The 22,845-nt window shown below is 40.3% G+C and overlaps 1 protein-coding gene across 2 annotated transcripts in view; it reads right to left on the reverse strand.

Annotated features, from left to right (window-relative positions):
- Positions 1 to 22,845, reverse strand: part of PDE4B (phosphodiesterase 4B) — a 352,152-nt gene that overhangs the window by 12,822 nt on the left and 316,485 nt on the right. For both annotated transcript variants that reach the window (XM_077776270.1, XM_077776271.1), the window contains 2 exons: positions 22,644 to 22,756; positions 4,264 to 4,357 (listed from right to left, as the gene is read on the reverse strand). In XM_077776270.1, coding sequence (XP_077632396.1) covers positions 4,264 to 4,357; positions 22,644 to 22,756 — 207 coding nt within the window. The remainder of the gene's footprint in view (positions 1 to 4,263; positions 4,358 to 22,643; positions 22,757 to 22,845) is intronic.

Consider the following 22,845-nt stretch of genomic DNA (forward strand, 5'->3'; position numbering starts at 1 on the left):
TTTTCAGATGAAGTCAGCAATCTGCCCAAACTCAAAGGGCAGTTTATTCAACAGATATTTATTTTGCAATTACTCAGTTCCAGACACAGTGACTTAATAGCATACATAGAACCCAGGCCTTGAGGTTCCTGTTACAAATTTCTTTCTGGTCTCACAACCTCTGGCAAAACCCCCCACTATATATCACATTATTCTTGACATTACTTTTCTGTCTGTCACTTCACTCCTAATAATTAGTACTTCTTGCTAAAACAAAAGGCCAGAATAGCCTGTGCCTTTCCCGATGACCTTGCTTCACCATTCCTCACGTCTGATTAAAGAGGCTGTTAGATTCCCCTACGCTGCTGCAGATATAAAAGGCTCTAGTGGGACCAGAAGCTTTCCCCTGTGTTAACTAAAGACTCCTTGCAACAGTCAGTAATTGAGCTGAACCACTACTGTGTCTGGAACATTACAATAAAGAAGGTGGCCATTATTCACAGACAGCACCAATCTGACATTAACGGGTGTTTCCCTCCAGGCACTGGGACAACTGATAGGTTTCCCTATTCTGAACTTCCTCTGTTAAAAGCTTAGCCGGTGCAATGTGGAAATAACCTGAAACACAGACTCAAAGAATCTCCATTAACACAGTGAATTTACACTTACAGTACAGGTAGAATACAGTGGAGAACTAGCGGGTAAGCATAAAACAAATGAAAAAAAACAGATGCAAAAAATGGTCATGTCAGAACTCTGCTAATGGCATAACTAGAGGTGCTTTTCTTAGAACACAGCATTTAATCATGCAAAATTTCTAAATTCTTGTCCTTGTGTCGTTGAAATTCCACGTTCTACACTTTAAGACAAGGTAGCGGATTTAAAAAGAATGAGTTTTCTCTGTTTATAAAAATATTTACTAAATTATAATATCATATCTAAATATCTTGCTTTACCTATGCTCCCTTTCTGCAGGGCCCGCTTCACTTCCTCTCACTTCTCCAAGCTCATGATCATATAAGCATCAGTGAGTGCCTGGATGGTAAATGGACTCTTTTAACTATTCCATCTAGACACCATCCTTTAGATCAGCACAAGTGTTTAGAAACAGCACAAGTTACACAGATCATTGGAGTAAGGGATCCCCTCCTTCCCAGATGATGCATTTTAACATTCAATGACTCTTATTGTACTAATGCTCTTTAATTTTAACTTAGAGTACTAAGGTCTTCTCAGTTTTTGCTCACTGAGATGGTTGCTATGCTCTGACAAGACCCTTTTATACTAATAGGAACCTTTAATAAACATATCTTATTTTTAGGTCTAATGATCTTGATTCCTAAAGACTTTTTTCCAAAAGAGTATATATATTTATTTAAATACCCATAAATGTGATTTTCTTCTATATGGTCTGAGTTCCCAACAGCCTTCTTTCCTAGTTAAAGAAGTGACAGGGTATTTAGGTCTGGGAGTCAAGAGAGCAAAGCCTCAGCTCTGAATCAGGAACATAATAGCCAAGTAATCTTGATTAGGTTACTTTGCCCTTCTGGGCCTGTTTTCTCTCTAGTAAAATGAGGGAATTGGACTACGAGGCCATTAAGGTCCCTTGCGGATCTAACAGTTTATAAAGAAGGCTTCATTCATGCTTCTCCAGGAATATTCATCCCACAAGACAGGATTCAGAGTTCCATGTCCTGCATTTGCAGTTTGGAAGCAAGTCTTACTTGTTTGTTTGCTTTTCAGGACTGTCAAATTGCAAGCTTACAGTCTCTTACAGAGAATCCAGGCTGCTGGGAATGTCTTAACAAAACTGAAAGACTCAGTCCATGGCAGAGTCCTAGAATGTTAGAGTTGGAAGGGATCTGAGACGTAATTTATTCCAGGGCTCTCACTGTAAGATGAGGCAAATAATCTATCTTTGGTTTATATGACAGATTTTTTTTTCTCCCTATATTTTCCCAAGAATATAAATAAATACATAAAAATTTAATAATTAAATAAAAATGTAATATGTCTGGTCTGTTTGATCAGGTCTACTTTGCATACATGCACATGCATGTGTGCTCACACACACACATACACCCCCCCGCCCACACACACACCTTCCTAATGCTCAGTCTGTAAGAATTGAGGTTCTAACACCTTCCCCGACAACTTGTTCTTGATAATTTAATTTTTTGGACTAATGACAAGCCAAAAGATTGGTTTTCCTCAAGAGATGTGCCAAATAGCAAATGAAATATTCAAGAGAGAGTTGACATTTGCCTGTTCTTGAGGGACACAATGTTGACCCTGAGAGCTATCTTTATTATCAGCCTATGATGATAAAAAAGATTAGTATGCTAAGCAATTGAAAGATTAGTATGCTAAGCAATGCTCGCCTTCCTTGGCAAGCTGATGGTAAAGGCGACTACCAGTGTAAGAGAGCTGCCTCTGCACAGTCTTGGGTGACAAAGGGCTCAAGAAGCTTTATTCCAGTCCTGAGAGTCTCTCTTGAGAAGACAGATAAGCCCTGGCATTCTATTTTTTTAATTATTTTTTAATTTTTAATTTTTGAGAGAGAGGGAGACAGAGACAGAGCGTGAGTCGGGGAGGGACACAGAGAGAGGGAGACACAGACATAGAATCCGAAGCAGGCTCCAGGCTCTGAGCTGTCAGCACAGAGACAGACTGACACAGGGCTCGAACTCACAACCCATGAGATCATGACTTGAGCCGAAGCCGACGCTTAACCAACTGAGCCACCCAGGCACTTCAGCTTTGGCATTTTAAAATGCAATGTTTATGAGAACAAAAATGAGTTTGTGCACTGATCAAGATTTTCTTCTTCTCTCCCACAGCCATTAGCCTGGAGAATGTACGACTGTAACTGGGTATTGCATGGAGCAGAGTACATTTGAAACGGAGAGTGGAAGATGTCTGTCTTCAAAGGAATGCAGGGGGTTAATGGAGAAAAGGATCAGTATAGAGCACTTTCTGTTCAGTTAGATGTTAGCTACTTCTTCGAGCTAGGATATATGAAAGTTCTTCTCCTTTGTTCCCTGACCAAGGTGTTGTAACTGCAGCTGGAGAGAACCAGGTGCCGAAGGCACCCACATACTGGAAACAGTTGGAAAGGCACTTATTAATCATGCCTCTGCCCATCCGCTGCAGAAAACTGCCCTGAGCTCTGCACTGGGCTGATCAGAGATTGATTGGCTGACAGTGGAAACTGCTCTGGCATTAGAGAAATAGGATTGATTTTTTAAAATAAAACCAGAAGAGGTGTGTTTCCATAAGGCCCCAAGGCAAATGTTCATGGATTCAATGATGTGTAGCTATGCCAAAAAGAGGGGAGGTGTGATGTTCAGCTGTAAGAATGGGTCCTTTCCCTGCACAGTGGAGTTCAGTAAACGAGCATAATTCAGCAGTATTTGAAAGTCAACAGAACCAGACTCTAAATGCTACTCGTTTACTTTAAAGCAGAGATTCGCATGTTCCGCATGCCTTATTAAAGGAAAAAAATAATCTAAATACGGTCACTATACGATAGAATGGCTTTAAACATGAGCTCAGAAATCCCTAGTAGAATCACACAGGATGCCTGACAGTACGTGAAGATCTTTGATGCAAACCTTTTCTGTCAGTGTCATGAGTTAAGTAGCAGCAATGTGACAACAGAACACAATGGATTAAAGCATCTGATTGGGAAGACAAGGATGCAGCTTGCAGAAAGCCAGATCTTTCAGAGATGTGCACATTCTTTTCTTCCCATTTACTTTTATGAAATAACTCAGTAAAACAATAGTCAAATTATTTCCAAAGCTTATTCCCCTGGGCCAAATCACCACACAGTTACTCTCCAACCACATCTCTTATAAACCACCTAAGAGGAAATCTTTTGCTGAAAGCCCAGTTATTGGAAGAATTTAAAGAATACAACGTCAAAAGAGCCAATAAAGTGGTCCCTCAGGTTTGGATGACTGAGCACCCCCAGCTTCAGAGGTCTTGGCCAAGATGGAAGTGGGTGGGTAGATAAGGGATGACCTGAGGTTCACAGAAATACAATTAGCCTATAATAACCTTCTGCCTTTGATGGGCATTTTCATTCTTTTCTCCTTTTTGTAACACCTTTCTGCCTTTTTTTTTTTTTTACCTTAAATGTTGTCCTTAGTTCTTACTGAAAATGGCTTTTTCTGTAACTTAGCCCCATTCCAAATTCACGTAGGGCTATCACTGATGGGTTGCAGAGACTAATCCTGAAAAATCTCAGTTACAAAACAGGTTTCCCAGTTAATATCTTACCTAAGAAAGTATTTGAAATGTATTCAGAAACCTGGTTCCCTGATCGGCTCATCTCTGAGAGGTGTGTCAGCTCCCGGTTCAGCATTCTCTTGAACTGTTTGTGAAGAAGAAAAATGTGTTAACCACCCAAAAAATAGCAAATGATCACCTCAGATGTTTTCAACTTTACTAAGAACCAAGAGGTTGGAGGAGCAGATACCATTAAATAAATGATACTGTTTCTGCAAAACACAATGCCTCCTTAATGTGAAATCATTCCAACGTCATCTTAGGGAAAAGAGGTTTTCTTAAGATTTCTTAGAATTAACATCTGATTTTTTTTGAAGATGCAAACATAGGAAAAGGAATTTTAATAGCGGTCATGATAATTTCACTTGAAAATGTAACAAGTTTGAAAATATATTTACTGGAAATTAACTTGAAAATATAATTTGAGAGGAGATTATATGTAAAAAGTTTAGGAGAAAACTGAGGGAAAAAAATGCATCCTTTACAAATAGAGCTGCATAAAAAGAATAGCATTAAAACACAGCACCGTCTATTTCAATACAATGTAATACAACATGCCCTTATTTTACACTAAGCAGCTTCAGTGGGCTAAGTGACAACACAAATGAAATCATTACAGATGTTTTCTACTTCACAGAAGCATACAGATATAAATGTTTCACATTCTATCAAAGACACATAACAGAATCAGATTAACCCACCTTGATGTAACCCCAAGATACAGATAACAAATAGTTTGCCTCAGGCATTTTGGAAAGCTCTCCTCGCCACAATCCACAAATCCCTTGGAAAGAATTCAGTGTTCTGAGAGAGCAGTCCCGAGAAAGGATGGGGAAAGCCTTGCAGGTTCAGTGGCAAAATAATCAAAGCTTATAAAAGACAAAGTCTCCAAAATTTAGGGCATTTCCTAATCCAAACAAAGCCCATCTTCACACTCCATTCTTACAAGAAGCCTATGCTCCCTGCTTCTTTCCTGGCAGAGAGAGTAATGAAATCAGGAATTGCACGAAGGAGCAAGAGCCTGCCTAAATGAATTCAGCTGGCTGGTTTGCAGCCCTTATGAATTATGAATAGTCCTGGTGGCCGAAGGGGTTTCCACTCTAGATTAGTCCTGCTCAGCTGAACTCTGCAAGGAAGGAGCAATTCTTCTTTCCTGAGGGGTTGCCAGGCTGGGAAACACAGCCATCTTTTAAAAAGCAGAAGATTAAAATGGAGGAAGCCCCATGAATATTTAAGTAAATCTGAAGTCGGTACCCTCCCCCATTTCAGCTAGGTGTTCTTAACCCTCTCTCCACTGCGGAGACCGCCCTCTGCACAGACTCAGCTGCACTAACGGTTTCAAAGTGATGGTGCATTTGATTCATTTACTTCCTAAATCTTTTTTTCTTTAAAAAAAAAAAAAAACTGAGAACAGGTTAGAACTGTGGCTGTCATCAGACGAGGCTTTCAGAATACAAGTACTTTTTTTTTTTTTTAAAGCTTGCTTTTTGGAGGATTTTTTGCACACCGACAGTGTGTGCTGATGCGTTCAGTCTTCTTTCGCAGTGAAGCAAATGGAAATAGCATTAACGCATTTCATTTAAAAAGTACTTCATTTGCAGAATGCCATTTTCTCCACTGCATCAGCTCACTAATATGCATATTAGGTTGCATTCGACAAATGAATTAAACGTGTTTGACCTTTTCAATCTAGGATCTAGAATGTGTTTGGAAATGTAAGCTATCATTTGCTGCAGGAATGGTGAATTTTTTGGGTTATGAATGACTACGCTGTTTTGGTATTTTAGTGTTAAGCATTTTTCTAATTCATGTGAGAAATATCTAGGAGTTAAGTTAATTTTCACTTCATTTTAGCAATCTAAGGCATGTTGAGAAAGTCCTTCCCTTCCTGTAGACTCTCAATCTCTCTCTCCCTCCCTCCATCCTTTCCTCCCCCGCCCCCTTTCCCGGGTCAGCATTAGACAGCACAGGCTAGAGTAAAGCCTAAGACCGGAGCCCTACTGCAGTGAGCTTCCCAGGCCCATCCCACCCCCTCTCTTCTCCCTCCTCTCTGTTACCCCACCCTTGGACTCCCAGAAGTTCAAGTACAGCATGTTAAAGCAATAGCGAAGCACCATGGCAACAGCCCCCACACGCAATTGGCTCTCTTTCCTGTGAGGCTTTCTCCTTTCAAATGAGCATCCTGCACCAACAATGGCTTCACTTCAAGCATCCAAGCCCCTGTCATGCCACTGCCTGTGCCCAGGAGACCCAGCCTTTTTAGCTGAGGGCAACGCAGCTTAGTATTGTTGCCTGCTGGCTCACTGCACTATGCATTGTCTCAAAGAGGTTCTGGGGAACCCTGCTTGCGTATGTGTGTTTTCCCATGATACAATATGTTAGTAACAATAACCAGGATCTCAGGGTCAATCGGCTCAGCCAGTGGGTTTTAACTACTGAACCTCTATGCAATTTTGAACTCCAGGTGAATCACCTAAGTTCTAAGCTATTTATCTTTTAAGACATAGCTGTTTGGTCATAATGGCCTCTCATTTTTACTTCTCAAAAGTCAGGCACTTACACTAAAGACTCAGAAGCTGGAAACGTCAGGTTTCTATGCTCTGATTAAGGAGCTAAATTTTGGCAAAGGAGGAAACTTTACTTGAAGCACTGTAAAAATATCTTGAAAAAAAAAAAAGCCCAGAGACAGATGATTCCTTTAACGACATCTCTGCGTAAGACTTAGCCAAATGTAACATTCAAATGCCCCATCCTCATTTCGGTTCCTTTGGTCTGTGAAATACTTAGGAAGATTTTAGAGTCAATCACAGTTCAAATAAACCATTTTATTATGTATTAGATAGATATTTATTGAACATCTAAAACATACCAGGCAAAGCATTAAATATAGAGCAGTAGAAAAAAAAAGGACTCCTTTTAATGCTCTTAATCAACTTTTATCCTAGCAGAAATCATCAGATAAAGTAGGCATGTGAGTTAACCACAACAGTTGACAGTCTGGAGAGAGTGGGGTTGGTTCTTTATTAGTCATATTGGCTCCTTAGCTCAGAGTATAAAAGCAGGTAGAAATTCAAAAATGAACGTTTCAGAAAGGAAAAACTTTTCTCCTTCCTCTCTTTCTTTGACCTCTCGTTGCCACAAAATCCTGTTGGGATACACTGTCTTTCAGTCCCAGTGTGGGGACAGGGAAGTATCTCTCGGCTGTGGGGCTGAGAAGAAGCCAGACTCTTCACCTTCCCTGCATTGCTTACAGAAGGAGTAGGCTACAGAAGAAGTACAAGGCATATCACCTCCCTCCTTCTCATGCCTATGGGCACGGCAGTGCCACCAAAAACCAAAGTCATCCTAAGGGAACCATAAAACACATAACACGATGAAGTACGCAAATGGAGGTCACTCTGGGTCAGAAACTGACCCAATCCTAAAATGTCGCTTAGCAACAACCTGTGGTTTTCCTCCTCCAAAAGGAGGGCCCAACCACACTGACTAAGGCAATCACCACTCTCATCCAAAAGCATTTTGACGAGCCCACTCATGCTGGGCTCTGGATAAACTAAGAAAGGCCGACTTGGCCTTCAAGGAGCAGACAGGGCTATCTTCTACATTCTGGTAAGGTAGGGGACAATTAGAATGATTTGTGTGGCCTATGTGATGAAACACACCAAGGAGTGGAGCGGATATGAACTACGCTTTAGATATGAAGGCTGAGGAAGCAGTTGGAGAGTTTGGCTTAGTTGGGTTTTCGGTGTCAGACTCCCATACGAAGGTTGTTTCTGTTGGGCCAGAGACAGCCACGATGTAGTAGACAAAGCCTGTCATTCTTAGCTCTCCTAACAGTCCTGTGAAGTCACTTCACCTCTCAGGTATAAAATGAAAATGATGCATGGTTTTTGGCCCTCGGCCTTTCAATCTGAACCTGTCATGATTCTACGATAAGTTTTGTGGCAGCCTCCCACAGTCTGGACAAATACTTACCAGCAACTGGTATTTCTCAGAAAATAAAACTCTCTCAACACTACTGAGAAAAACACCTGAGACTGGAAATGCTTCAGTCCGTAAGAATAAGTCACCAGCAACAGAAAAGACACATTTCTCATGCCTCCAGAGTTCGATATTCTAAGACTCTTGGAATCTCCCTGTCTACTTAGCACGTTGTGTGTTCAGGCCAGACAGGAAGGTAAAATAGCTACTGAGTGAAACTGTGTCCCAAGCAGTTACAAGATTGAAAGGGAATGGACATTATTTCCTTTGTCAAATGCAGGAGAGAGATCCGCAAACAGGAGCACACTATGTCAAAGATAAATGTGTCTTTACTACCTAATGTACACAGATCCTATTTTTCTGTTAAGAATCTGCCTTCACAAGAAAGCCCTGTTAGAGCCTACCTAGAAATAATGTCCCCAGAGGAAATGGCTAGAGCCCCTTTTGAGCACAGACAAGCAGTCTGTGAATGGGCCCTTAGTAATACAAATTCCTCCAAAGCTTCCTAAGCTTACACCCAACACTAGATTTGCAAACACTGCTAGAAATTGCAATTATTTTTTGAAAATGGAAAAAGATACCATTCTAAGTGATTTAATCTTGCTTGCCTACGATATATCTTCTTTATAAAATCATACGTGGATGTTTTTGAATAGGCTACCTTTCCGAGTGGGAAGTTATTTAAAACACATAATAGCAAAAGCTGAAATTCAATTACATTTGATAGGAACATTCTGTTTTACGACTTTAATTATTGATTTCGCTTCAATGCTATATACAGAGATTACATTCTTCTGAGCCGGTTTTTTGTGGAATGGTGGAACACTTGATCCCTTTTCTATATTTCTCATGAGTGTTCTGGTTTGAGCTTTGTGCAAAGATCCGCAGGCAACCTAGAGCTCTCTTGGTAAAGAGTTTTTAGTTACACTAATCGCACAGGAGGCGTAACAGAAGGATCCCAGAGACTCACCCCCGGTCTAAAACTTGGTGGGTTTATGTTTCTAAGACGATTTCTGTTTCTAAGACTAAAGCAATTCAGAAGAGTAAGAATATGAGGGGCTAGGATCAAGCACATGGAAGAGCTACTTTCAAGACTAATCTGGGCTTGTGAGGGAGGTGACCCGAGTTTCACTGAGGAGTGAGTCTTCAGTGATCAAAAACTAGGTAAACAGGCACCTTCCTCTCATTGATAACCTCACGCTGAAGTCTGTAGGTGAGAACTGTGTGGATGAAAAAGAAAAAAAAAAAAAAAAAAAAAAAAAAAAAGGAGCCAAAGAGAGGAAGACCGCTCTAGCAGTTCCCCTGTGGGTGGCCGTCGACGCAGGAGCCCATCTGTGAGACAGGCGCCTTATTGTGTGGGACCTTCCTGTTTTTGCAGTATGAAACAACTACCAAAGTCATTAAAGTCACAATGACTTTATTAGGGACTAAATTTTGACTCACATTTTACACTCTGTTAGTCACATCTTAATCAGAATTCCCGGGCATCAGGGAAGCAAAGGGGCTGAAAATTCCTCCTCAGAATGCTCGCGGTGGTAGAGGAAGTTGCAAGCGCGGTACACATTTCAGTAAAATGTGCCAGCAAGGAGGGCTCTTGTCTCTGTCTTCGTTCTGGCACTAACTCCATGTGTGATCTTGGGCAAGATAAACTGAGTTTTGGGGGGCTCAGGCTGTTTTTGGCGATGGGCACAGTTTCTTTAATTATGAAATGGCTACCTTCCAGGGTTCCTTCTTATTTCAAAACATTGCTTTTTTCATACTCCTAATTTTACATGCAAAGAACACCCAAAGAAGTGAAGCATTCTAATTTCTAAGCATCTACACTTTCCTTTGCCAAATCTGATGTAAACAAAAAGCAGGGATATAGTGTACTTTCTGTAGAACCTTTTGTCATACTCACGATTTTCATAACTCTTAACATTTCAGATTCTCTGACAGTAAGCATGTCATCTCCTGTCTCCTTTTCTGTCTTTCCCTCTCTATCATCCATTTGAAACTTGATGTCACAGTTTCCTTAATGACCAGTTTGTCTTATTTGAGAGGCAAATGGAATTGAACTGAATGAGTGGGTAATAGGGCTCAGGATGGAAGAACATGCCATTCATTGTCCACTAACATTTACTGAACTAGAAACTACAATTCCATGGTGGGCCATCCCAGAAGACAAGCGCTGCTGTGCTAACTTTCTGGAGCAAACCCTCGGTATCCCAGGGAATAATGTTAGGTCATTCTAACTGTCCATGTGCCACATCAGAAAGAAATTCAACTAAACATACTAGAATTGAGTGATTCTCTTCTTCACTGCCCAGTGGTATAGTAATCCATAATAAATATGTAATGAAAAACAAGCATGAACATCTCTAGCTTATTCTCCAATAAAACACTGGCATTTATGATGAAGCTAAAATTGAATAAATCCTACTTGCTGGTTAAAGGACAAGTATCTGCTCCAGTGACATTTAAAAAGAGGGACAAACGATTAGTGCTTTCGTACATTAAATTGAAAAAAAAAACCCAAAAAGAATTTAAACACAACACTTTAAAACTTGACAGTAGGTCTTGAACAGCCCTCAAAATGATTAAGTGTTTCTTCCTATTTATCCTCTTTGCTGCTGTCTGTTTTTCTTGGAATTTCTGAAAACTTTTCAAGAGGAGATATGGGATACATTATTAGGACACTAAAAAATGGACCTCTCTTATACCCCAAGTAATTCCCATAAAAATGTTTAGAGAAATTTCTCATGACTTAACATTCTCTTAATTCTTAAAGCTGCTACAGTGACACAATTAAATAGACAAAAGACACTATTAAAGACATATTTCAAAATCATATACTGTGTCAGGTATAGAGGTATTGTATATTTTTCAGATAATTTAAAATGTTCAAACTTGTTCTTTTTGACAGAGGTCTTTCCTTCTGGTAAGAAGCACAGCAACACTGCGTCTGTTACTAGAGCTTCACAACTGCATTTTATGTTATTGAGCCTTACCTTTTAATCTGGCTATTACTAGAAATAGACCCAAAAAACCCAAAACGAGGTACTTTGGCAAATTTGGGTGCTGGCCTGACAAATAAAAGAGAGCAAAGGCCTTTCTTTAACAGATGACAAAAATCATTGCGGCAACTGAAAAAAAAAATCAAGGAATCAAAATACACTATTTAGTTACCCTTTTGTTTTTGCATTTAAGCTGTCTACAATTTTTTTTTCTCTCCATAATGGCTAATATTTAACTTCAAGCTTCTAAAGAAAGTTCTAAGGCCATGGGGGCATTAATGTGATTCTAAAGCAGATGACTAAGGTTTCTATTGAACCATTTCACAGCAAGAAGTTCTACAAGTTTCTATACTTTTAAAGTTAGAAAACTTACCATAGGTCAGAGCCATAGACCATCCAGTCTAGTGTCTTCTACTGACTAGCAGAAAACAGGACCTTCGTATCTGACTTGGATGCCAGTGACACAGAACAGGAAAAATTTCCCCCAAACATGTGCTTTCTTTTTCTATCTCCGTAAGTATTTGTCATGATTCTCTTTAAGAACTGATCCCAATTTTATTAGAACATCTCCTAGGTTGTTTAAAATTCTGCCCTATGTATTACCTTATTAGAATTCCCAATATTTTTGCAGCCACAAGAATCTACCATAGCTGGTTTTTGAGATTACTCCTCTAATTCCTTAAATACATCACTGGCATATATTGCATTTTCAATTAATTATATTGATTTCAGCTAATTATGGTCACATACCCTTTGAGATAAAAGACAGTGTGAAGCATTCAAAGACAATGTGAAATCATTACTTCTAGATTAACAGCTTCCCAGACCTGGGTTAGCCCTCCAGTCTGGAAATTTCCAAGATCCCTTCTAGGGACCATTGGATAAAGAAAACGCATGGGCTACATAGAAATATCATTTTATTCCCTGAAAGCATATACATTATCTGTTTTGGCATTTTTATAATCCCTACAATAGACTATGCACTTACAAACTGACAAGAATCTGCCACAGGTGGGAGGCTTGAACATATTTTTGAAATGTAAAGGATGAAAATGGTGGTCTTAAGTAATTTTATTCCAGTAAAAATTGTATTATGCATTCCATTTTCTTATTATTAGCTACCACAATTTAAAAGAGATGGACGAGTGCTTTGCACAACAGTGCACCCCCAATTGTAATGGTTTGCCAGTTAATGGAAGGCTTATAAAAGTAGTTTCAGAGTTGGATGTATAGGTCATATACATGAAGTAGAGGGGCTTCTGATTACAGCTGGCCTTACCAGGGAGCTTCCCCAGCAGAAATAGGACTCTAACAGCAAAGTCAACATCACACTAGTATGTCATACGATCATCATCTGAACATCCAGCTGAGTCTGGAAACAAAATCCCAGCCTGGGAAACGTGGCAAGTCATTGAGTAAGAGAGTACATTTTTCCAACTTAAAAATGGAAGGTTAGAAATTAAACATGTAAAGCAATTGGCAAAGTGTCTGTAGCACTTGTACTTTATTCCACAGGGTTTATACTTGAAGCTGATGTTTTGTTTCTCAGTTTTGTTTCTGAATTTTAAGAGAATCTCAGCTTATGGGATGTTCTTCATGTGAGTTTGCATTTGGGTGGAGCTTTCAGCTGGCTCTGCTCAACTCTCAACTCTTGTTGTTGACAGAGGCTGGTATAATTAACTACACAATTCTCACAACACGCTACTGCAGGTGTGACGCAGTGCTATGTCATATTGATTACATGACACACGAGTTACTCATAGAAGTTCTGGCTCTCTGGGTGACACTTAGATTATTCACCAGTCTAAGGAGTGTAAACCAGAATTGCCAGAAAGATAGATGTAGCCCATCAAATGAAACTATAACTCAAATTGGCCTTGTGTTAAACCTGTACCATTAAAAAAATACATACACATTCTGAGATGTCCCGCTCTTGCCAACTCAATCCATTCATGACTCCGTGACTTAGTCAATTTCCTCACCTTAAGAGACTTTGGAACTGTTCACATATTAACAAAAACCATGAATGGCCACCAGTTACCTCACATAATGATAACAGCACCAAATATTCATTTTTCTCAGACTGCCACAGTGGCGGTATGGTCGAATAACACATCTGAATTAATTGAATACGTAGCTGGTATAGCAGTGAAAGGAGTATCAGCAATATGTCAGAAATGAAAAACATAACCAGACTATGACAGAATGACTAAGCTGCTATACTCCAGTCACAACAGATATGCAGAGAGGCTGAGTTTCAGACACAACATGTGTTCATAGATATGTTCCCAGCTACGCATGCATTGCCTTTCTCCGAAGGGCTTAGATTCTTGGCCACAGGATGTAGACTTTTCAAGAGAAAGGTAAACCAAATACCCCAACACCAAACCAAATAACAGCCAAGGTGTGCGTCATTCTGTTCACAAAGTAAGAGCATTTGACCCTGGTGACGTTGTTCTCTCTTATCTGACTTTGAGTTTGGGAGACGGCTCAGGAGCAAGATTTTGCTGCATCTGAGGGTACTTTCAAGAGTCACTGTAAACCAGATGGGGAGGTTCTCATTCAGCCGAACAATTAGAAAAAATGTTTTTTTTGAATTGGGCATGGCAAGCAACACGGTGTTTGTGCAACAGGAAACAGGATGGCTGGGTTCTAATGGATTTGCTGCTAACAACATACTTGCTTCTGGACAAATTAGATTACGTTTCTGAGCCTCATGCAAACGATATTTGTTTGAATGCCTACCATGTGCCTAGAGCCATTTTAAATCCTGGCACTACAATAGTGGACAAGGTAGACACAATTCATGTCACCAAAACCTTGAAAGGAACTTGGCCATTTAAAGTTTTAAAGGAATATTTTCAAGGTTTCCATACATTGAGCCACTGAATAATATAAAACAGTAAAATTGAGTCATGACGATGAAATTTATTTTCAATAGACTCACTAAACTTCAGTCTCTGAAGGCCTTAGGTTTCAAAAGCAGTACATTTTTAAGTTGCAAGTAATTAGCAGAAGGAAGCGCAGGATTGATGAGCAGAAATGCATGATTAATAGCCTTTAAACTCTGCTCCATAAAGAGAAAAAGACTATCGGTTACTTCTTGAAGAGAAAAAGATTATCAGGCACTTCCCAAAACAGAAACAAAAGAAACAGAAGTTTTACTGTCTTCTTCATTTCTAAATAACTTAACAGTCCTTTCTTTGTGGAAACACTTGGCTACTTTAAAGTAAATCAAACAAAGGAAGTTACAGTAAAATATCCAGGAGACTAAACAGTTTGGCACCAGTTGAGGGAAACATCACGTACAAATGGGCAAGACACAGAGGGGCTGACAGGTCCCTGAAAAATGCTAAGTGGAGAGATGTGCTGGGATGCACATCCACTATTGGCATAGTGCCTTCAAGAGTGTGAATTCTATTGACTGTGGCACAAGTCTGCCCCAGTATCTCTGGTTTGGCAAGTCTTGGCTTCCAGAGAGCTTTGGATCTCCCTTTGCTGAGCACGCTGTTACTTATATGTAAAATGTTTTGGAAAAATAGCGCAAGAGTAAGCTCCACCCCTGGCTGTTCTTTCATAGATAATAATGGCACTGATTTTGGAAGCTTTTTAGATTGGAACACATTCTAAAAGGAGAAAAAAAAAAAAGACATGAAAGAAGTATAAAAAGTGTGAAATAGGGGCACCTGGGTGGCTCAGTTGGTTGAGTGCCTGACTTTAGCTCAGGTCATGATCTCACGGTTCGTGAGTTCAAGTCCCACATCAGGCTCACTGCTGTCAACCTGTCAGTGTACAGCCTGCTTCAGATCCTCTGTACCCCTCTCCCTGCTCCTCCCCTACTTGCATTCTCCTTCACACAAAAAAATTTTTAAAAATTTTTAAAAATGTGAAATAGACATTTACTCCATTAATATATTGTCATTCTATTGTTCAAAACTAGTATTCTGGATTTACGTGACACTCAAAACCTAGTTATCTGATTTGTTTTTCATATGGAGAAAAAGACTCCCCTAAAATGATGTATTTATCAGATTTTTATAATATAATGCCGTCTTATCGGCTAGCCAGACGTGCAACAGTGGAAGGTAATGTGCTGTCACTTCATTCCTGCTTTATTTTTAGGATTTGATCATGTGGGACTTTCAAGCGAACTAGCAGAAATACTGGGGAAATGGATTAGAACTCAGTGAAGGAAATGGTTCCATAACTATCAGTGCAGAAATGCTTAAATTAAGCAAAATAGATTAAAAATTGAAATTATTACAAAGCACGAAACTTTCAGAATCTTTGGTTTGTTAAATTTTCAAAGAATAAAACTTAGAATATCCAATACACTCTCAATAATGATGTCGTCTGGAATGTTGGTGTTTGGAGCGACAGCCAAGAAAGAATTCTTGAGATGTCTTCAGGGCAGAAAGGTGGTTTTATCAGAGCGTGGGGACAGGGCCCATGGCAGAAAGAGCTGCACTGGGGTTGTGAAGAGTGACGAATTATATACTTTCAGGTTGGGAGGGGATTAGGGATAGTGTAGGTTTCTAAGGTATTTTGGAAGCAAGGCTTAAGGACCTTGAGGGACTAGCTGCTGTTAGAAAAAGGTCATTTATTACTGTTTAGTAAAAACTCAGTCATGAGACCCTTCAGATATATATCAGTGAGCCATAAGCTTGGAGTGTGATTGCCAGCGTACATCTTGGGGGCAGGTAGAGATAAAGGAAGTTCCAAAGGAATTTTTATATGTTTAAGTAGACTGACAGGGTTGTGGGGGTTGGGCACAGATTGCCTTTTGCCCTTAGCGAAGTGTCATCATTGACGCAGTTGAGCTCCTAGAGGAAGGCCTCTCTGCCTGTCTCACGGACTTGTCAATGGGCTGTTAAGTTGTACAGAAATTTAATTCTTTTCCTTCTTAGTTTCCCACATCAGCTAATACAGCTTGGAAATTTCCCTACATTAATTATTGCTACTGATGCAATGCTCCTCTGTTCCACGGTCTTAGGGCATATATTAGAAAAGATGTAACATACGATGAAATTGCCCCAATTAAATTTGAATGATATTTTTTAAAAAAAGACTAGCCTCTCTCCATTTTCTCTTTAGGTTGTGGGGTGAATAAAAAGGGAATTTGGGGGTAGGTTGTCTTTTAAACAAAATTTCACTGTCTTCTCTTAGGCCATGATAGAGAATTTTGGAAACATAGATCCTGAATTTAGCGAACTGGTCCCCAGTAGGCATCAGATTAGTTTAATGCTGTTATTCACATTTTTGAAGAGCGCTTTACAACTATTTTCTAGAAGTATGGTTATTCTCTTCCCTCTTCTATGTTAAGACACACTGCTTCCCAGCCGGGAAGATTGAGTTTAAGATTATTAAGGGATGGTCTGGAGGCCCAGAGGATGGTAACTACAGACTAGGATTTTGAACCAGACCTAAACAAGCAATGACGTCCAGAGTTAGAAGAATAAGACCTCCCAGAAATGATAAAATTCCCTTATAAGGGAATTAAATACCTCTATATTTCTAAATTTATCTGTTCTAGTGGGATCATTGATGATGAGTCAGATGGCCCTGAGTGTGAATCCTGCTCTCTTCTTTCCCTAGGCAATATAATTCAACTCTTTAAATCAATTTACTACAAAATCAAGATAATAATAGTATCTATTCCGAAGGGCTGCTGAAAGCATTAATGACGGAATGTAGGTAAGGAGCCTAGCACAACGTCTGCACCCATAGCATACACTTGCAAAAGGAGTTTGCTTGTCTACTATACTATAACCGTCCCAACAACAAACGCAAGAGCTGCAGGAGACCATGGAAATGGTCTTCTCCAACTATTTTGTTTTGTAGATAAAGAAAGGCAAAATTTCAAAATGATTTGACTGTTTAAGATAACATTGCTAAATGGAGGCAGAGATAGAACTCAAACTCATGGCTTGTGCCCGTAGGCTCTTTGCCCTTTGCTGCCTCCAGTTCTGTATACATCTGAGAGGCAAGTCAGAAAACTTGGATGGAAAATATGTGAGTGCCCCACCTGGCTGTCAGAATTGATTTTCATTCTAATCTGTCCTCTAATCCAAGTCACCTCTAATGTTCATGGGGCCACATACATATGTTTAAATAGACAAAGATACAATTTGAGCTACCTCCAATACTCCTTCCTTGACAGCCATCCCTTCCTAGCAGCTTGGAAGGCCACCATGAAAGGTGAATTCCTGGTTATGGCAGTGCAGGGGGACCTAGTTCCTGGACATGCCCTGTCCCATTTCTTCCCTAAGGAACCCACGGGTAAGCTTCTGTACTCCCTCTGCCATGGCCTGCATGTTCAAGCTCCTCCCACACACCTCTTCCAAGCCACACTGCTGCCTCTTGGCTACTCCTTGGGCCTAAGGGTGTGAATTCCTGCAGCACATCCAGGAAAGAGGCCTGTACAGGCCCCGGAAGCAGTTCAGAGCCATTGGGTAGAAAATGCACGGGGTCCAGTGGATGCAGTGTGGTCTGGAGCAGGAAGCACAGCTGCCCCTTAGCCCAGCTGCCTCCTCACCTCCTGGAGCAGAGCACAGCTAGAGGAAGACCAGGCGAGGGCCCTCTTAAAGCAAAGGGTCCTGGAAAAGGACCCCACTTGCCCTAAGGGTGGCAATGCTCTAGTCCTATCACCTAACTGTGGGCAAAAGTGGAATTAATCCCTTTCAGAAATTGGTCACTTGCCTATCACCTTCCTGACAGTGCTCTAAGGTGAATCTGTTGACCAATACAACCTATTTCCTTTATGGTTCTGCTGGATCCAACATTTCTCATGTTTATTGATTATTGAGCTCAACAGAAAAAAGGACTCACCCAATTGCAGGGCAATCAGCCTGTCATGATCACATTCCAGTATCATGCAGCTTGGATCCCAAGTGGCTCCAAGCTGGTGAAATTACAGGAGTTTATTCTTTCTCACCCAAGAGCACAGGCAATTATTTGCCTTTACAAAGGTTCAGTAGTCCAGTACAGACACACCTGAAGAACCGGAAAAATAAACCTGCATAGCCAGAAGGACTCACTTCCCCTGCGATGCTATCTGCAGGTGACTCCATGATGCCTTCAGAGAAAAAAGACCTTCCATCTCCCATTCCCATCTTGCATATTTCCTTAGCAAACACTGATTGAAGTAAGTGCTGGGTCCTGGTCCTTCATTCTAAAGAGACCACTGGTATTATGGAGGACCGCTCTTTTCCACAAGGAAACATCTATTTTCACCAATAGAGCCCAAACCTTTGTCCTACACATAAAACAGCCCCAGGGCAAAGCTAGTCAAGAAAGAAAAGGATAATGGAGATGTTTGTGGGGAAGTTAGGAGAGTGATAAGTTGCTTGAACATAGCTCCTCGTTGAATACCACAGCATGTTCATCTTTTGAAAAACATTCAGCATGCTGAGTATAAATGACCCCTCTGAAAACTTTCACCTGAAAAGTTGAGGCAAGAGACTCTACTTCTCAGTCAAAGCTCCCTTTCCTGGTCATTCACAGCTACGCCCGACTGGGATCGTTTCATGCCCGTCCTTCCTCAGCTACTGTTGTTGCAACTCTGTACTTTTCTGACTGAGTCTGTCAGGAAGGAGACAGGAAATTCTAGTCACCCGCACAGCAGCTGTGCCATTCCTCCTATCCTCCTCCAATGACGTCGGCTGGCTTTGGTGACACGAGGTCAGGAACTGAGCCACAGTGAAGGTCAGGAAGATAGGTCAGTGTTTATGCCGTTGTGGGGCTGGGGATCCTGCTGAGGCTATTTGCTTTCTTCCTTGCTATACTGTTTCTCTTTCCGTTCCTCTTTTTACACAGCACAGCCAAAGCATCCTGTTTTCAAAACATCTGACTGTTTTGCCACTGAGGAACTCCTGCTCTGATGCATTTCACTGAAGTGTATGACAATTCTTCTAATGCAAGAGGCGATAAGAGTTGAAGCAAAAATTAATGAACGAGTCTAAGAAGCCAATCTGTCGTTACAGAAAACAACTCTAACATGTCTAATTGAACTTGGGCTGCTGGCAGAAGGTTCCCTTGACATTCTTTTCATCTTGAAAAACAATGTCATTGCCTCATAAAACCGCTTCATTTATTTCATCTTGTAATTCTTGGGGAAAGACAACCTATAGTATTATCCCACCTGGCTGCATCTTTCTCTGTACTTCTGGAATTCCATTTGGCCTGTGGCCAGCATCAAGGGATGAGGGAAATTGGGGCCAAGGAGAAGACTTTCTATGAGTCCCAGAAACCGTTCCTTCTGTTGCTCTCAGGCTCTGAAGCACACTTGGGAAAGCCAGTTATAATCTTTGATGTCACAGTTTCCCTCAAAATATAAAAGGGTTAAGAAAAAACAATAAACACACAACCCTACCCAGCTGGGTAAATATGAAAGACTGCTTGCTTTTCCGCTACTAGCCACAGTCAACGCTCACTTATTTGCATCTTCCCAAACACCCCCAACACAAAACACTGGTTTTCCCACCACCACTGTGGAGTAGGTAAAAACTCAGTCATCACTTAGCTGATCAGAACCAAGGACCTATAGTTTTTGCAAAGATGTAGTGGATGCTATTAATAAGTTATCATTCATTAATTTTTACTACACATCAGGTGCCTTGCTGAAGATTTCGGATGCATTATCTCACTAAATCTTCACAGTAACCCAGTAGGGTAGAGTACCACTTTTTCCCCTGTTTCACAGCTAGTAAATGGTAGAGACGGGATCTGAACTAGGATCTTTTGACTCCAAAGCCTATGCTTCTCACATACTTCCCTGTATAGAACTTCACGCTCACGTCCAAGCCTATAACTCAGAGATTTCCCAGAGCTCCTTTGTTCAGTGAGGGTAAGCAAAAATGACCAGATACAACTGCATAGTAGTGATAATGATAATGATGATGATGATTGTATTTGTAAACAGTGACTTGGATGGGATGTTCAAATAATTTCAACCACATTTAAACATAAATGTGGAATTTTACTTTTTACCACAAATAATTTAGTACCCGGAAAATGGAATACAGACAAATTTCTTCTTGGTGGCCACAAAAATATTCTTATTATATTATTACTTATATCATATCATATCATAACGTGCCATGGATTAAGCTTTACCTGAGACAATTATCTGGATAATCAAGATTCTGGGGGGAGGGGGAGGGAGAAGGTCACGGAGTAAAAAGAGAGATCTTTTTACAAATGGAAGTGACTTTAGCTGTCAGCTGAGAATTATTCATCTACTGGATAATTGCTTTGCCTGACAACCTTTCCACTGTACATATCAAAAAATAGGTGAAGCTGCATGCCTTCGACTTAAGCCAACTGTGTCAGCATTAAGGTTTAGCCCTTTCTTTAGGGTTAGGTCTATTCAACTTTCATTGCTTCCTGCACAAGACACCATAAAGGAGGAGCGGAAGCCTTAAACGATTGGAATTCTCACCAATTCCACACAGTCTTTGGTCTTAGAGCCTTAATGACCATTACACTGAGTATGAACAATTTTTAAATAAATTCGCAAAATAATGTGTAACTTCAACACTCCAGACACAAACCTGTTTAGAATTTATAAGACATCAACACTCCAAATGAAAAATAATGACAAGTTGTAGTTTCTCAATGAATACTCTTTTGTCCCCTGCAACTAGTTGTCTACTTTATCTTAGTAACTCAAGAAGAAAGTTCAGCATGTTTTCTTATGGTGAAATCTGCTAAAAAGCTACCCCTAAATATTGGACCTACATCTCATACGGGCATCAATGCTCACAACATGCAGGAAACAGAGATCTGTTAATGCTTCAAAACAGACTAAAGCATGTGTGAAACTCTTTCTACTTGGAGTTCAGTGTGGTTTAGAGAAGTTACGCAGTTGAGCCCTCCTCATGGGGAAGCAGTTGGTTGAGTTTACAACAGCCTGGAAAATCCCGAATTTAGCTTTTAGTTGAGAACTTCAGAAAAATGTCAGTAAACAGTTAAATCTCAAAACTTTTCTTTTTTTTTCCAACTTGAATCTGAACTAAAATTTGAGAACGAGACTTATTTTATTTTTTGCCATTTCATTAACCAAGAAACAAGAGTAAGAAGAGTCTATCCCTCCCCCTCCAGACCCCTTCAAGACCTCCTAAGGACACAGCGCTCCCTCAACTCCTATCCCTTGAGCAGGAGTCAGTAAGCCTCATAGGAAGAGGTGATACTTTTAATGTCAGGAAAGAGGGAGGAGGGACACACATTCACTAGTGAACCTCAGGGCTGGAAAGGGCATGTTGGCAGGTGTGGAACAAAATCTCTTCCGGGCCCCCAGAACCATAAGATAGTAAGACAATTCTTCAGGCTAGGATGATTGAGGATTCTTATAATGAATACTTTTAAAGGTACAGTGGTAAAGCTTTCCATAAAACCCAACAACAATAAATATATACATGCAAACACATACATGGTATATATTTATAAAGTTAACATTCTCCAAGGGCAGGGGACAAACAAACAAAAAGTGACAACTCTCACCACATAAATTAGCACTCTAAATCCAGGTGTTAATTAAACAAATGATATAATGACAGATAATTAAAACTATTCAACACTAAATTTTGTCTGGGGATTGTAAGTAAAACTATTTCTTCACAGTATGGGTGGAATTTAATCTCAAGTCCACATTGCAAAGCAGCAAACTTTAAAAAAAACTTTTTTGGAAACAGAGTATACTCTTTCTTTCTTTCTTTCTTTCTCTCTTTCTTTCTTTCTTTCTCTTCTTTCTTTCTTTTTTCTTTTTTATCTNGCTTTAAAAAAAAAACTTTTTTGGAAACAGAGTATACTCTTTCTTTCTTTCTCTCTTTCTTTCTTTCTCTTCTTTCTTTCTTTTTTCTTTTTTATCTTAGTTAATGCCAGCATCATAAAAGAAATGTTAGAGAATCCCAGAATGTCCTTCTGAGAAGAATTTCAGAACTTACAGAACTTCAGGGTGAACCGTTCTCCATTGATACATGGAGATCACATTATTTTCTTGTTCAAAAAATATGTCTAACACCTGGTAGCAATGCAGCATGTTACCATTTTACCCTATGAATTCATTCAGATTTTACCTTCTGACAGTTATTTTTTGAAAAAAGGACTTTCGTTTGTACAGTTAATAAACACCTCTCCCCTTAAACAAATTCCAAACTACATCACTAACAAAGAAGTTTGGTTTCTGGGAATGAAAGCGGACTGAGGATTTTTAACTTTTGCTGTAGTAGCCTCAAGATACAAGCAAAGTGTGGCTCTTGGGGACAGAACCTTCCGAGGCAGCTCAGCAAACCCGGTCTCACCGCCGCGTCCTCGGATGCACCCCCTGCAGCAGGCAGAAGCCGGAGAGCCCAGGGGAAGCCGGGGAGCCCGAATGAATAAACGGTCGCCCCTTACCTTGTTAGAAGCCATCTCACTGACAGAGCGGTAGGTCTGGATGGTCTCTAGCTGGTCTAAGCACCAGTCCAATTCCTCCAGCGTTTCCATTGCTAATTTTTGATAAGATTCTTCTGCAAACAAACACACAGGCATGTAGTTAGGCTGGAGCGGCTGCAGGCTGTCCATAGCCGAGTCCCCGCCGCCGCTGATTCCGGAGCTA

Source organism: Crocuta crocuta, unplaced genomic scaffold, assembly GCF_008692635.1.
Source record: "Crocuta crocuta isolate KB4526 unplaced genomic scaffold, BGI_CrCroc_1.0 scaffold17, whole genome shotgun sequence".
NCBI lineage: Eukaryota > Metazoa > Chordata > Mammalia > Carnivora > Hyaenidae > Crocuta > Crocuta crocuta.